This window comes from Varroa destructor, unplaced genomic scaffold, assembly GCF_002443255.2.
Source record: "Varroa destructor unplaced genomic scaffold, Vdes_3.0 BEIS01000003.1, whole genome shotgun sequence".
In the NCBI taxonomy this organism is placed as follows: Eukaryota; Metazoa; Arthropoda; class Arachnida; order Mesostigmata; family Varroidae; genus Varroa; species Varroa destructor.
Window position 1 is genome coordinate 18,763,163 of NW_019211456.1, and position 14,267 is coordinate 18,777,429.

The following is a 14,267-nucleotide window of genomic DNA, read 5'->3' on the forward strand; positions in this document are numbered from 1 at the left end:
TTAACTGAAAAATGCAAAATCTTCAAAATGCCACAAGCTTCAAATCGATTCGCGCACGTAAAAAAATTTCGTTCAAATTTTACGTGTATAATAGTGCGGTTTGTTGGAGAAACACAATATTGGTATCTATGATATTCCACAACTATTGAAATAATCACTCAAATATATGACTTACATGTAATTGTAGAATCTTCTTTGCTCTTCCATTGCATATCGTTCTTACATGGTAGGCGGATGCGACGCGTAAAGCGCAAGTGGTAAAAGTTCCTTTAATGAGTTATACAAAGCGAATCTTCTTGCTCCTGTCATATTGCGCGCAGCAACAGATGCCCTATATAATAGAACTCAAAGCATATGAAGTTTTGTGTGTCCATTGAACAGTGTTTCAGTGGGATAAAAGTTAGGTAGAAGCTTTTAGCCTGATGAATGATGCACGACAGGCAGATTGTGCATTGCATTGTTATTACATGGCAAAGCAATCTTCCAAGTCGTTCACTGAGATACAATTCAATAAAATAGACAGGGAACAAGCTATAAGAATCATTCACCATCAATATCAAATTAATGAAGTCAGAAAAATCCTATAGATCTCACAACGATTCTGAGATGTTGGCTGTCGCTTTAGTGATGCAGTAGTGACGCGTTTGCTTCCGATCTTAAGGACACGTGGCAAAGTGCAGGTTCGAAACTGCACGCAGAAACACCTCGTTTCATCAGGCCGAGGAAAGGCCATCATCACTCTAAAGCAGAACTTCACAGTAACATTGAACACGAAATTTGAAAGATGAATGATAATTTAGAATATTCTTTGCTTCCGCGTACAAGTTGACTCTTGGTTGACGTGTCGGTTTTGTTTTCGGACGTACGCAAATCGAATTCACAGTCTCAACAAACGGGACAAATTTATCCGACAACATCTCGAGGGCCGACAAGTATATCCATCTAAAGACCATTGTAGAATGAGACGGTCGTCAACTGACGCGTCTGAAGCAATGAATGGACCAAGAACGACAACACATATGGCGAACCGACCTAGGCATTTATTTTGTATATTGGCAGATTACAACAACTTGTAGGTGATTGCACCAGCCACTATCCTCGAAGTACAATGTTGTAGGAAAAGTATGCCTATCAACACGAACGTCATTAATCTATCCTACCGACATGGAAACATATATGTACTGTTTACGCTTGCTGTTTCGGCTAGCAACGCTAGATCTAGTTTCAGTACACTGAAGAATAGCACCTCGAATATTAAATCGCTCGAGAACATTTGCTTGATGTCAAAATCTGTTGGTTAATCTGCGGCACTTTAGAGATTTGTAATGGGACATGCGGTAAATTTCTCTGTCAGTCGATAGCGAGTCGGTTAAGTCCTAGAGGACCTCGTTTTTCCTTTCATTGTTTACGACTCCAATAGACGAACGAACCAAGCGGTGAATACCGGCTTCGCTCTTTTCTGTTGTGCCTTAGCCTCTTCCCAAGCTGTTCAAATCAGAATGAATGCCAACAATGGCAAGAGTACCTAAAGCCTCACAAAGGAAGGCAACGAATTGATGTGAGCTTATGTCTTCAATGAATGCCTGTGGAGTAAGTCACTGTGTCCTTGGTGGATCTGGATAAGAAATATTTTAAACGCTTTTCCCACCATCGCTGTCGCTCTGTCACGTTCATCGTCGGGAAGTATGCGAGCGTGACTTTGCAAGTCCAAAGATGTTCAGCACGAAACGCAACTTTACATTGCGGCCGCGTCGTTTATGAGAGCAAAATCATCTTTCAGCGCTAGGAGCAGAAGCAGCCGCCGCCGCGTAAAATGTGAAAGTGTCACCGTTACCATCTGTTCGTCTATTCAATGAGATACGTATTCATTCCGTCTGTTTGTTGAGTCATGATAAAGTTTTTTCGTTGTCTCGAGTCGCCTCTTTATGCCACCCGTCTAAATAACCGTCCAAGGGCGCAAGCAGGCAAATGCGTGCACGTTTTTCCTACTTTGATTCTGCCTGCCAGCTTTCCTAAGCGTCTGCTAGACCAATGAACAAAGGAATGTGGCATACCTCATATTCCCTCACTAGAGTACACAGTGATACTCTCGTTCCCATAGATTGCGATTGCAGCGTCCCGCGTATGAAACTGAAACCTGCGCGCATAGATTTTGATAATAAGCTGCTATTTACTATGGATTCAAATAGGATGGCACGCACACAGCTATGCACACGTTCGAGGCGTGTGTGCATAAGCCCAATTCAAATACTGCCAAAAAAAAAAACGGCAAAATACTCAATGAATTAGTTTAGTGCGGAGTGGTTAGCTGTTCATAGTAAAAACGTAGGTGTATATATATATATATATACATATATCTATTAATCTATGTGGAAAAAATTAGTTAAAAAACAAGGAACCGCTATATATATTTCATAAGGTCTAAACAAGGGATGTTCCAATAGAAGTATGCTTGAGCGAATTCCGAAAAATAATTTTTCCAGAAATTTTACATTTAACAATGAATATAGACACATTCTGCCATGTTGGATTTGTTCTTTATTTCAAAAATTACAAACGTCATGTTTTACGTTCAACACGTTCAGTTCCCTCCAATGTACACTGATTAGTTGGACACAAGTCAATAGCAATTTTGGCGACACCAGCCGTCGCTTCGTCGATTACAGTTCTTCACCGACGCCCTCGTTGCCTTCAGAACCACGAGTGTGATAAAAATCTGCTTTATGACTGGTGTAAATATAGTTTGTCTGCGAATCGTTCCATCTGACCGGTCTTACCTAATCATAGCAATAACAATTTGTAGATTTCGTGAACCTGTTTATAACGTAATGTCTATCTATCTAAAACGAGCCCAACCCGGACTTGTTGTCATAATATATATATACATACATATATATACCACATTGACGCCGTCACGTAAATGACGCTATTATAATGATGATGCTAGTAATAAAAATAAGCGTAATGGGCATAAGATGAAGGCGATGCAAATCAATTAACACAGAAAAGTCTTATGCCAAATTGCCGTTGGGTTACCATCGCTTGATGCGAGCAAGAGGAAGTGTTGAATCAAAGGACCACCCACCCATAGCCTTCTTCTTCCTCTCTAGCAGATGGTCAGTCAACCTCTATTAGAAGCCCAATACTATCTAATTCGCTCGCACTGTCCCTCGCCCACCTCTTGGTGGTGCCCAGTTTTGTCTTTGACCCTGAGCTTGTGACGGTCCTGCACCGTAACGTAGCTGGTAACTTGTTTTGGTTACCAACATGATGTCGATATGTTATAGGAATATAGGCTCGAATAGCTAATTACTGGTCAACGATCTCTATTTTAGTAAATTATATATTATTGATATATAAATAGCAAGCCCACTACTTCCTATCTCTTAACATATGTCCTTTAAAATACCTTTTTTTCATGATTTTGTTTCAGATAAAATATTAGTTTGCGGTCTATTGACTGAAACAGACTACTGACTAAGCTTTGAAGCCCTTTTTCGGATCATCTTTACAGCGTAATGCTTTTATAAGGAATGATGTTTCCAATCTTAGTGAGTCTTGAGGGCAAGGATATGGCATTCTTCACTTGGTTCTCTATGGTGAAGATTTGGACGTGAAGTACGTTTCGAAGTTTGAAGAATAAATGTGTTTGAAAGGCTTAAGGCCAGCTAGCTATTATGCTAGGGGTACCCAAGATCCTCATTGCTTTGGTGTTATAGTGTTCTGAATTGTCCTCGTCCGATTTGTGCCCGCACGCTGCTTTGCTAAATGATAATGTTCAGCCTTGTTAGGAGCAGGCTGGACTGCCTATCGAGCAGCGGGGCCGCTACACCTTTATAGTTGCGCAAAGTAAATCTTTGTGACGTATGAGCGTTCAAGAATGTATAGTAATAACTGGTCCAGCAAACATTTAAGTGATGCTTTTTTTTGGCACTTTGAACAGGCTTATCTTTTGTTTTGTAGTAGTTTTAATTCTATCATCATCATCAAAGTTTCTTTCTATTACCTGTGACGACCAGGCTGAGTATCGCTGACTGGAACTGCTTCCGCAAAGGAGAAAGACAAATGCCGACAAATGTACGTTTTCTACGCATCGGCTGTCGAATAGAGAAACCCAGCCTCTTTGTTCAATTCGCCCATTGGGCCCCATAGACTAACATTAGTGATTTTTAAGAAGAAGAGAAAACTCTATGTCATTGTATTAACTCTACTTTGTTCTAGACAAGGTGAATCATCATGAAATTAGCTTCCGCCATTTGGATAGGACTTTGCGGCACGAGGTTTCTTAAAGTAAAATTTTACCGTGTGAGTAGACGCAACGTGCGTACTACACACGTGTCTATCCTCAAGACCAACACGTATTTTGAGGAAAGTAGTTTAAAATTGAAAAAAAAACCGCACTTATTCAGGAAGGAAGCTTATTTTCAACAACCAGAAAATCTGTTTTCAGTTGCTTTGGACACTACTGCTAAGTTTTAGTATACAAATCGTGTTTGCCTGTCTTGACACGTGAGATAGCCTAGGTTCATAGCCGAACGTAAACGCAGTTCGTCTCGTATTAAGGGACGCCAGTTGTCTGCTTGAAACATACCCTTACACTTTAAGTCTTGAGCGCACGAGCTCCAATTAAACCATATTTTATCAGTTCGAAAATTAGATTTTCTCAAATTTTTTACAAGTAAAAAACCAAATTTTTTTCACGTCCAGGACCCTACTATCATCATTTGAATTGTGGGTCTAACGTTCGACGTATGAGGTTGTCTTCTTTTTATATCACGCCCACTATTCGACGGAGCTATTGGTATTTATACACGTTTTTCCAAGTTATATATATATTGTTTGATTGCAGTAGCAAATGCAAAGAGAGCGTTCCTTTATTGGATTCCATTGTTCCCTAAAAGGACGAAATAGAATACACGACTTGGGATCACGCCAAGGGTTATTATTGAACCTGCCCCAAAGCGAATTTCTGTGTAGAAAACATACACGATAGCACCATTTTTCAGTCTCTTTTCGTTCCTGAAACCCATTTTACGACGGCACAATCAGCTGCCTCGACTGCTCTTAAGCAGAAGTGGAAGTGACGTGGATCACGCGACGATTAGCTATATACACGTATTTCAGTTTCCAATAAATACGATGCCTTTCACTCGATGGTCTTTGCGAAAAGTACCTTCATGATCTCAAGTACTCTTTTTTTTTTAATGCATACTTTAAGGAAAGCATGATGCAGATGTATTTTCAAGGCAATCGTATTCGTTGCGCATCGGAGTGCACCCACACATGTACGCAAATATCACAAATGAAACAAGATGTACTATGTAGCTACAGCTGCGTAACATCAACAGTAAGTTAAGTGCTCAATGTACATCAATCAAGTTCTTCAGTAGCTTTCCGTACTCTTCGGAACGTCAATTTCCTGCCGTATCAAGCCTTATGGCAAACCCTGCGACGAATGGGAACAGTTTCACTATAAATAATGTTTTCCCAAAAACGACATAGAAAAGAAACAGAGACTCTCATTGTTGTAACGAATAGAAGAAAATCGAAAGATATCAGGGAGCAGGACGGTGAAGCGAACGGGAACAACAGCAATACTAACGCTGACCTGCTCGACCAACCATTCAACCAAAGGCAGCATCCTTCGGCTCTGAACCGGCCTCAACCCCGCACTGTATCACCCCCCGCCAAGATAGAGTAGCGAAATAGTCGATAGCCTCTCCTGGCAGAGTGCGGCACAGTACGCGAAAGAAAGCAAAGCAGCGATCAACGCTTCGCAAGTGTGGGAGCTGAGCGCGTCAGCCCCGGCGATCAGACCAAAAGGTATTTTCACGCATCTATTTCTGATCTTTGTGTTGTTAATAGAAAATTTGGCGGTGCACTGCCGGCCGGAAAACTTTTCCTACTACTTGGCGGCCGCCGCCGCCGCCGCCGCCGCCGCCAGCTTAACCGTTACTCAAGAAAGCTGTAAGCGACTAAATACATGGACACCTTTTTGTTTGGATGTTGCGCTATCACAGAACTGCGAAGGCGACCGAACGCCGAACGAACAATGGTTCTCGATGGCCTTTCGCTGTCCGACGTTCTAGAACAGCTATTTTCTTCCTGTAATTTCTACGGTTAGTTATAATATACAAAGTATTCGATCTAGTCTACAACCGAGTGGATTCGGATCACACATGAAAACACATAGGACTTGTTAAGCCACTGTGCAACTGATGTAATTCTCGTTTCGGAGCGTTTTCTCTCTATATCTCCTGGCAACGGGCCTTAATGCTACCCACGTTCATTCTTTGTCTGGCTATCGGAATGTCTAATGAAAATAATGATCATTTTCAGAATTGTAAAAGAAAAACACTAGGTGATGTACGTTTCAAACTCTACCCATTGATGCAGCTTAGAATCAATGAGTTTTGCAGTCTCTGATTTGATAGTGGACAGGGCTATCCGGTTTTTGCTGAGAGGGATAATGCAGTGCAGATAAGCTTGTAATCGATCGGTAAAGTGATGAAAATCATTTTCTTCGTTTCCCTTGTTAGGGGCACCAGTGAGGTGAAGACGAACCATTCTTCAGGTGGATGAGAACTGCAAGAGGCACAAACTTTAAAGTGTACAAGCTAAGTGTCCAAGACGAATAGCCTTATGAAAAAAATATACTTTTAATGAAAATCCTAATATTACTCCCCCTTAGATGGATATGAACGAAAATTGTACATTGCATGAAATAAGCAAACAGAGATGGAAAATGTGGAAGTAAAAATTTGCCTTCGTCTTTCTTTCTGTGGCCTTTAAACCATTCACACATCAAAAAAACGCCTATACCTGTATTTGAATCAATATACTGTATACAACTTACTGTGTTAAATTTAGTTTTGTCGGAAAATGCCTTTTATTATACTTACGACAAACCAAAGCAGCCTAGTGTGTCCGAAGTGAGTTTCCGAAGTCATGGACGCCTCTATCAGAGAAATATGGCGTGTTACTCAATGCATACTATTAAGTGAACGGGTATTGCAGTTAACGTCTGACTATGTGATACTCGAAATGTACGTTTTTCAATAGCAGTTCAGACGGCTTCTACCATAACGATGGCTTTGTTTTATGCTTGTTTCAGCGACACGTGTGTGAGCCGCAGAGCTACTACAAGCTTAGTCTGGTAGTTCAACGTCTCAACATAGCCGAAGTCGAAACTCGGTTATCGAGTACATTGCAAGACAAGGCCTCTTCAATTTGCGCATTAATGCTATTGTTAACTATTATTTCTATGACATTTGAAGGAAATCAATAAATTGGCCAACGATTTCCGGCTGCCAATACCTTTTTTTTGATCGTCTCAGACGTCAGTGTTACCCATTCGGGTAACGCAAATGCTGTTCTCGTAACGATGATTGAGGTGGGGAAAAATGTAAAATGAAGCCGTCTTTGCACACAGCTGTATAAGTTGTTGTAGATGTACATGCGTAAACACGTGCACATTGCGTTATCTGCACACGTATGCGAATGCGGTATTACTTCCTCGAATATCTGAAATGCTTGTTTTTTTTTTCGAGACTTCCGGAAGTAGCAGCTCGATTTAATATCAGAAATAGACGCATATATACTACAAATGATAAAGTAGGAAGGTGAAATGGTGTATTAAATGGTGTAAACCTGTAAATTCGTGGTTAAGTTTGAAACGATACCGAATTAACGCACGTACAAAGTAACCATTTTTCTTCATCGTCAAAGAAAACACAGCATTAACAGTACTACTAATCGTATCGCCATTAGACGATCAACAATGGAATAGGAACTTATCTTTTTATCGCCAGAACGGCTCTATTTTTATAGAACCCAGTAACCTTTAAGTCCAGAATCAGATGGGTCGTTTAAATAAGTGATAACGCTCGTGAGGTGGTTGGCGCGGACCTTTTGTGAGGCGCTGCGGTATGAATTATCGATCCCGGATCATAATACATTTATACAAGATTGGACAAAAAAAAATTTCTACACAATGTCAGTATGATCGTAAAGCGAGAAAGCAAAGACAAGCTATCTGTTCGACCTTAATTTGGTCATCACGCAGCTAATAATCTACCCTGAAACTGACTAAGGATTGCCTTCATGAAATAGATACGACCAAATAAAATTAGTAAATGAATGGTATTGAAAAATCATAGCTTCAAAAAACCCCAGAAGCTATAAAAGCGCAGCCTGAGAATTGAACCCCAAAAGTGTTACGCCGGTAACGCTTCTCTTTTATGCCATATTTCTCTCTAGCCTTCTTAGAGTAACAGCGGAATTTAAACTCCAAGACAAAATTCGAAACAATCGACGATCCAGCCCAAAAACACCGATAATTATAATGTAATATGGTAATCTAATAGGCAGCAACTTCCCTGGATAAAGCAACGGGTTTAATACAATTATCGATCACTTTTTGAAGGGATGAAACTGCTATTTTAAGTAATATTGCTGGTTGCATGAAGGGGACCAGTTTAAGACATAACATTAATAGGTCACGTCATGATATTCACACTGGCCAAACTGTTAACTTGGGCCAGAATCTTCCAAACAAACTTACAATCTGCTGAATACATTTATCTTTTCGTAATCATATGACCAGTAACTGGGTGTTACAAATCAAGGTCCACGGATATACCAGCTACTTACACATTATCCTGTACCATTAATGTCGCTATACGACATGACCGATGTTGAAAGAACGTGCTTCCGTTAATTTTTTGCAGGTATTGTAACTATACTGGGAGAGCTACTAGTGAGATCCTGGCAGGGTATGGACATGGATGTCCCTAAATATCACGTCCCTCCACGCTTCGTTGCAGAGCTTGTACTTCGAGTCAGTCTTTGCGACATTTTATCGCTAATTATAATTCGCTATTGGTGCCTGTACTTCCTCCTGCATTTTAGCTAAATATAATGAAATGCCAACGGTTCCACGAAATATTTAGCTGAATTGACAGCCTTAGCATGAATATCTTTTCAAGTAAATGAGTCCGAGGCGCTAAAAGCCGGCATTGACTCCACACTTTCAGAGATATCGACAAAATGCAGCTGGTAATCATACGAAGATCCTATGCGGAAGGCTGTTAAATCACTTTGAAGCCACTCAAGCATTTCTACACATAGAACACTTCAAAGATGGTAGTAAGAACCGGTAGTAGAAAATTAAGGCACACTATACAATATAACGTTCAGCGTTTTGAAAAGTAAATATTGTATTATAATTGTGCCATTCGTCGATAGGCTGCACTTAAGTCCTTGGGTCGTACGGCTCCACAGGATATGAAGAGAGCATTGCGAATTCGACGCACTGTTTTAGCTGGGCGTTCTAGAAATACAAATAAAAACGGTTACAACTAGATTGTTCGAACGCTAAAATTAGCCATGTCACATAGGTCGCATGGTTAATTTGTAACAGTCGGCCTGCTGTTGCTTAGCAAGGACAGTTCATTGAACGCTACGCTTCCATCTAATTTCCTTTCGATGGCCGCATTCAGTGTACATCTGTGCCAACTGTGATGACTCTTCCTTCATCAGATAAATACAAACAATTTCACTATGTGGAAATATGGTCAGCTCTTCCAAGCTGTATATATATATATATAGATCACGCATCTCATATCAGCAGCGAGGAACGTATGTGGATAAACTGGTATACTTGATCGATGTATTTTGGCATCCGTGCCGATTCTGCAATATAAGTTATAATTAGTATGTCCATCTTGATTTTCCACAGATAAATGCTTGCTTCCGACGAATGAATCATAATAGGATTGATTCTAGAAGACTGCGTGTTTCCGAGCTGATTCTTCGCTATTTGGCCATGTGGCTTCAGAATCTACCTCCGGCATTGCTTTCGAGATTGTTAGAAGGGCTTACTGACTCATCTGGGGTTATCTCTACATAACAGTGGGGTAATAACCATATTTGCGACTCTTATAGCTATTGAACATACTTTTCCTATAAGTTCTTTATCGTATTCCGCAAACATTTTGAGATTCGAACCAATATATTGGCTAGCATGTTTGTTTTTCAATGGTTACTATGAGAACGTTCCAAAAGATTGTTTCTTTAGCCTTTTTTTCTGGGACATGCGCGAAATATTCAATTTGTTAGAAGAAAATGTGTATGTCCTTAATAACATTAAGCATGGCTGGTGATGTGTACTGGCAATAAGTTACGGCTCGGAAATGAATTCTTTCAGTGTTTCTCAGCCTCGTGTGAGATTACGACTCTGACGAATTATCTATAATAACTTGAGTTGTTTGAGTGACGCCGTTTTATCGGCGCTTGTTCCTAATTTCAGTAGCCTTTAGAAAAATTAAAGGGATATTCTGTGATCATCTAGACTGCGCAAACCGGAAAGACCCCTTTTTGATTGAAATATAATCATGAAGCAATATATATACCGTCATTATACATAGGAAAATAGCATAAGAAAAAATGCGTTATCAGTACAAATCAACTAAACTGGTTGTGCTCTTAATAAACAAATATGCCCACCCTTTCTCGGAGATGCAGATCTAGTATGGATAGTGTTTGCAGACATTTCTGTAGCAACTTATCAGCTCGGAGAGTACTTTCGACCAGATCGTTTCGGGCATTTTTCTTGCAAACGGCATAGTGTAACTGAAAAAATTCAAATGTTGTCGGCGGAAGCCTAAAATACTGTTAATTGACTCAAAATTGTACTTCAATAGACACACTGAACGAGCTAAGTTTCGCTAAATTAATAGTAATTCAACTTAAGCTTAATTATTAAATATTATCATTTAAATCTATCCTGTATCAATGGCTTATTCTTAACGGCTCTAGGTTTGCGTGTGCCTCCGTTTCTTGGTTCGAAAGAGGAAACAATCTACCTCGTACATGGCGAGGATCTGAATCTCAGCATCGCTGATATCTCCCGCACCTAGGAAACATTTATGGGCATTTTGGCGTGATACCTGAAAAACAATGAGCCTTTACTATATAAAAATTGTATACTGACATAATGAAGTGAACCAGAGCAGAAATGCTGGACTAAGTTTTACGTTGTTATTCTGTTGTTCCCCGAGCCGTAACTCGCGGCGCTCCTTCCTTGTACGAATTTTTATAGATGTCCGGCCATCTTTACAGAATAGATTCAGATATGCGCATCAATCTAACACATATTACACAATACATGCAGATAAAAGTGGCTCCATACAACGTACCATTAACTGTGGTAGATCTCTTTGAAAAACCATACTATCGAGATGACCGCCGAACCCCAGACACACATTGGAAACATAGAGGTCAATGAGGTCAGCTCGGATTTGTTGCGATACCCTTAACGATCTTTTTACATGTACATGCGATGCATCCACAAGTAGACCCAAAAACACTGTGACCCATATATGGCAACCCACAAATGTGGGCTTCATCGTTTGCTTACAACAGGGAACGAACCGAACATTACAGAAAAATAATAAGCCAAAAACAACAACGAACGTGACCGTGAGGCCTGGCGATGATCAGCGTTGCTGTAGTTTTAGAAGGTGCGGATCTATGTGAAATACTTGTAATATGTACCGCGCAACCCACCTAGGTTTATTTGTATTGTTAATTAAGTCTGTGTCATATGATGGGCTATAATGTTGGTCCTTTTTGATAATCTGAGATAAATTTAAACATTTTTTTTTTTGGTACACAAACTGGTGTTGCAGAACGTAGCTTGTAGGAAGATGCAACGGTCGAACTACAGCGTTTGACGACCTTAGCTGTGTCAATGCTTTATAACTCCTTTATGACTTATCATGTAGACCCGTGGCAGCTAAATACTATGTTTGCATGTACTAAACATCGATAATAATCCTCTGGTAATCATCACCATTAATGAACTCTAGGACTCAACTTAGGCAAATAGGCAACTTATTTTATAGCTTCATAATACTAACAAGACAAGGCCTAGAACTTCGTTGAAGTTTACCAATTATATATCTGTGGTCAAATTTATTAACGTGATCATTAATTCCAAAAAACCTTACCGCTAAATTCCTTATTTGTCCAGCATTCGATACTAATTAGCTTTGCTACCAGACTATAAAAGGTCTAAAAAGACAAATAATATCAAATTGTACGTATATCTATTTCAGCTGTGGCAATAGTTTTGGCAAGATATTTTTTTCTCTCAAAGAAGGTTTCCTTCGGATTCACCCCACAGAGTTAAACTTACAACTCTACTGCCCACGATATCTAAATTGCCTACTACCCTATGCCGGTTATGAAGTGTCTCCCTGAGCGGGATTCATTCCATCGCTGCGGCAGTGAGTTTAATGGTTCTACCAAATCGAACGTTGACGGACCATTTCCGCCAGCCCCTTTCCGGGATATTGGAGTTCTTACATTGGAACATGCTAAGAAAAACCGATATTTTTAACGCCTACGATTGTAACTTTGATAGCGTTATCAGCGCAGTTGAGTTTCGCCTGTGGCTATACGATACACACAGCCGCCAGTAGAGAAGAGGCACGAATGTAGTGATCGGCTAGATTGAAGACATTCTATTCTCTTCTAATACAGTTGTTAATGAGCATGTAAAAGATCGCATACCGTTTGGGGTGAAAGGTGCGTGTCGTGTTTATAATTTTTTTCGTCTGCTATGTAGCGTTTATTTAAACTGTACCGCCCAACCAGCTAATATATGCATGTGTATAGAGAGTTTTGGATGATGCCCGGTTAGCTTTAGATAGCCTAGCTGTGACTGCTGGCCAATTAAACAGTTGAGATTTGGACAAAGACTGTGTACCATCGCCTGAAAAATTAATGAGTCATCTGATTTGATATACCACAACTTACGGCCAAAATAAAGAATCTGTATTAAATGTATCCACGGTCTTTATGTCCCTTTAAAATGATCCGTTGCTTTATTTTGCCGTGACAGTAATGAACGTGCATACCACGTGGCTTATGAGGCTTTTTGCGATACGATTGATTAAAATGTCCTAAAAAGAACAAGCGAAGCTCGCAATCAGGACGATGTCACGTTATTATATAAATCAATGAGGTGCATCGCTCCGTAGCTCTAAGTATGAGTATTTGTCCGTTCGTTTTCCCTAAATAGAGCGATAGCGCAGAGCTGACAGGAAATCAGAACAACATGTGCAGGTGCTCATCCGCATAATAATAATAATATTGATATTTAATCAGATCGTCAAAGCTATAATTGAAGCCAGTGGTTTATTTAACTAAAAGTAACGCTAACTAAACACCAACTCTAAGGACCTCACATTTTTGATTTGGGATTATGTCACCTGGGCTAAATTTAGCATGGCCTAGTTGTGTCGGTGCAGGGTTAGATGGTCTGATTTATGGCTATAGCGAGCGGTACCACTTAACAAAACTACCCATTCGGATGTGTTATATCAATTGCTTCTTAAAATAACCCTTTTACCCTTCACCGTAATTATGGGAAGTCTCAACTACACGCAGAAACCGTCACGCCAGGCAACACAATTGGGTCATGCTGCAGCTACGTGTATGTGATTGGTAGTCTCTCGGCTACGAGAGAGCTGGACGACTTAGCCAAAAAAAAGGAAGCTTTGGCCTAACGGGTCATTATATTTTCATACACTTTTCTCATGTTATTATTCACGTACCCAAAACAGTCGGAAATTAGGCCGTCTTTTGTGCAACTAGCACATCGGTGTCTCCTTAAAATCGAGCTTTAGCATCATTTAAACCACAGCCAATCTGTGTGCACAGATTATTGATACTGTGTTCCATTACAGATCCTAATCGAGAGGAGTCGCGCTCATCGATCACACTGAAACTTAATATCCGATCAATACGACCTTAGCAGCCTCGATCTATGAACTCGAAGCCTAATGCCTAAGTATGTTGGGCCTTCGGTCGCCGCTCAAACACGAGAAGGACAATACTGCAATCGTACTTTTGTTTCTTCGATATAATTTAGTGAGACGAATAATATAATCTAGCTATTATCGGACAGGTAAAGTATGTTTATTAAACACGTTGTCTTCATTTATAGATGAATAGCTTCGCTTACCCTATATATTTGTTTGATTTGCACAGCTCTGTACATTTGTAGGGCCCTATAAATGCATGCAAGGCACGATCTTCTAATAGTTGTAATCATCATGCTAGGCGATTACTTTGGATGAGTGCCAAAGATAGCTCCCTTCGGGTAAATTTCCACGTAAAAAAATTGTGCAGAAAAATCACGAAAAACGTGTCGGCCCCAGCAACTTGGAGCTCGTTAGTATTATGTATGATTAGTCCTT

The 14,267-nt window shown here is 40.1% G+C and overlaps 1 protein-coding gene and 1 long non-coding RNA gene across 4 annotated transcripts; one reads left to right on the forward strand and one right to left on the reverse strand.

Annotated features, from left to right (window-relative positions):
- Positions 1-6,433: 6,433 nt before the first annotated feature.
- LOC111247625 (uncharacterized) lies at positions 6,434-11,432 on the reverse strand. 3 transcript variants are annotated; one of them, XM_022798803.2, is made up of 6 exons: positions 11,199-11,432; positions 10,866-10,949; positions 10,507-10,632; positions 7,318-7,551; positions 6,903-6,958; positions 6,434-6,585 (listed from the first exon to the last, which is right to left on the reverse strand). In XM_022798803.2, the coding sequence occupies exons 1-5, from the start codon at positions 11,406-11,408 to the stop codon at positions 6,947-6,949; spliced, it is 666 nt and encodes a 221-aa protein (XP_022654538.1). In that variant the 5' UTR covers positions 11,409-11,432; the 3' UTR covers positions 6,434-6,585; positions 6,903-6,946. The 3 variants fall into 3 exon arrangements, with proteins under 3 accessions (XP_022654538.1, XP_086840073.1, XP_022654539.1); XM_086983947.1 differs by lacking the exons at positions 6,434-6,585; positions 6,903-6,958 and having other exon boundaries at positions 7,235-7,551; positions 11,199-11,408; XM_022798804.2 differs by lacking the exons at positions 6,434-6,585; positions 6,903-6,958; positions 7,318-7,551 and adding an exon at positions 8,561-9,331.
- Positions 11,432-13,937, forward strand: LOC147756624 (uncharacterized). Its single transcript, XR_015323987.1, has 3 exons — positions 11,432-11,522; positions 12,120-12,591; positions 13,755-13,937. It is a non-coding gene; the product is annotated as an uncharacterized LOC147756624 (long non-coding RNA).
- Positions 13,938-14,267: the final 330 nt, after the last annotated feature.

Coding starts and splice junctions, on each gene's coding strand:
- LOC111247625 (XM_086983947.1), bottom strand. CDS start 11,408: ATGAAGCCCACATTTGTGGGTTGCCATATATGGGTCACAGTGTTTTTG. Junction 10,633..10,865: donor AGATCCTCGCCATGTACGAG/GTAGATTGTTTC, acceptor GAATTTTTTCAG/TTACACTATGCCGTTTGCAA. Junction 7,552..10,506: donor ATCTGCATCTCCGAGAAAGG/GTGGGCATATTT, acceptor TACTTCCGGAAG/TCTCGAAAAAAAAAACAAGC.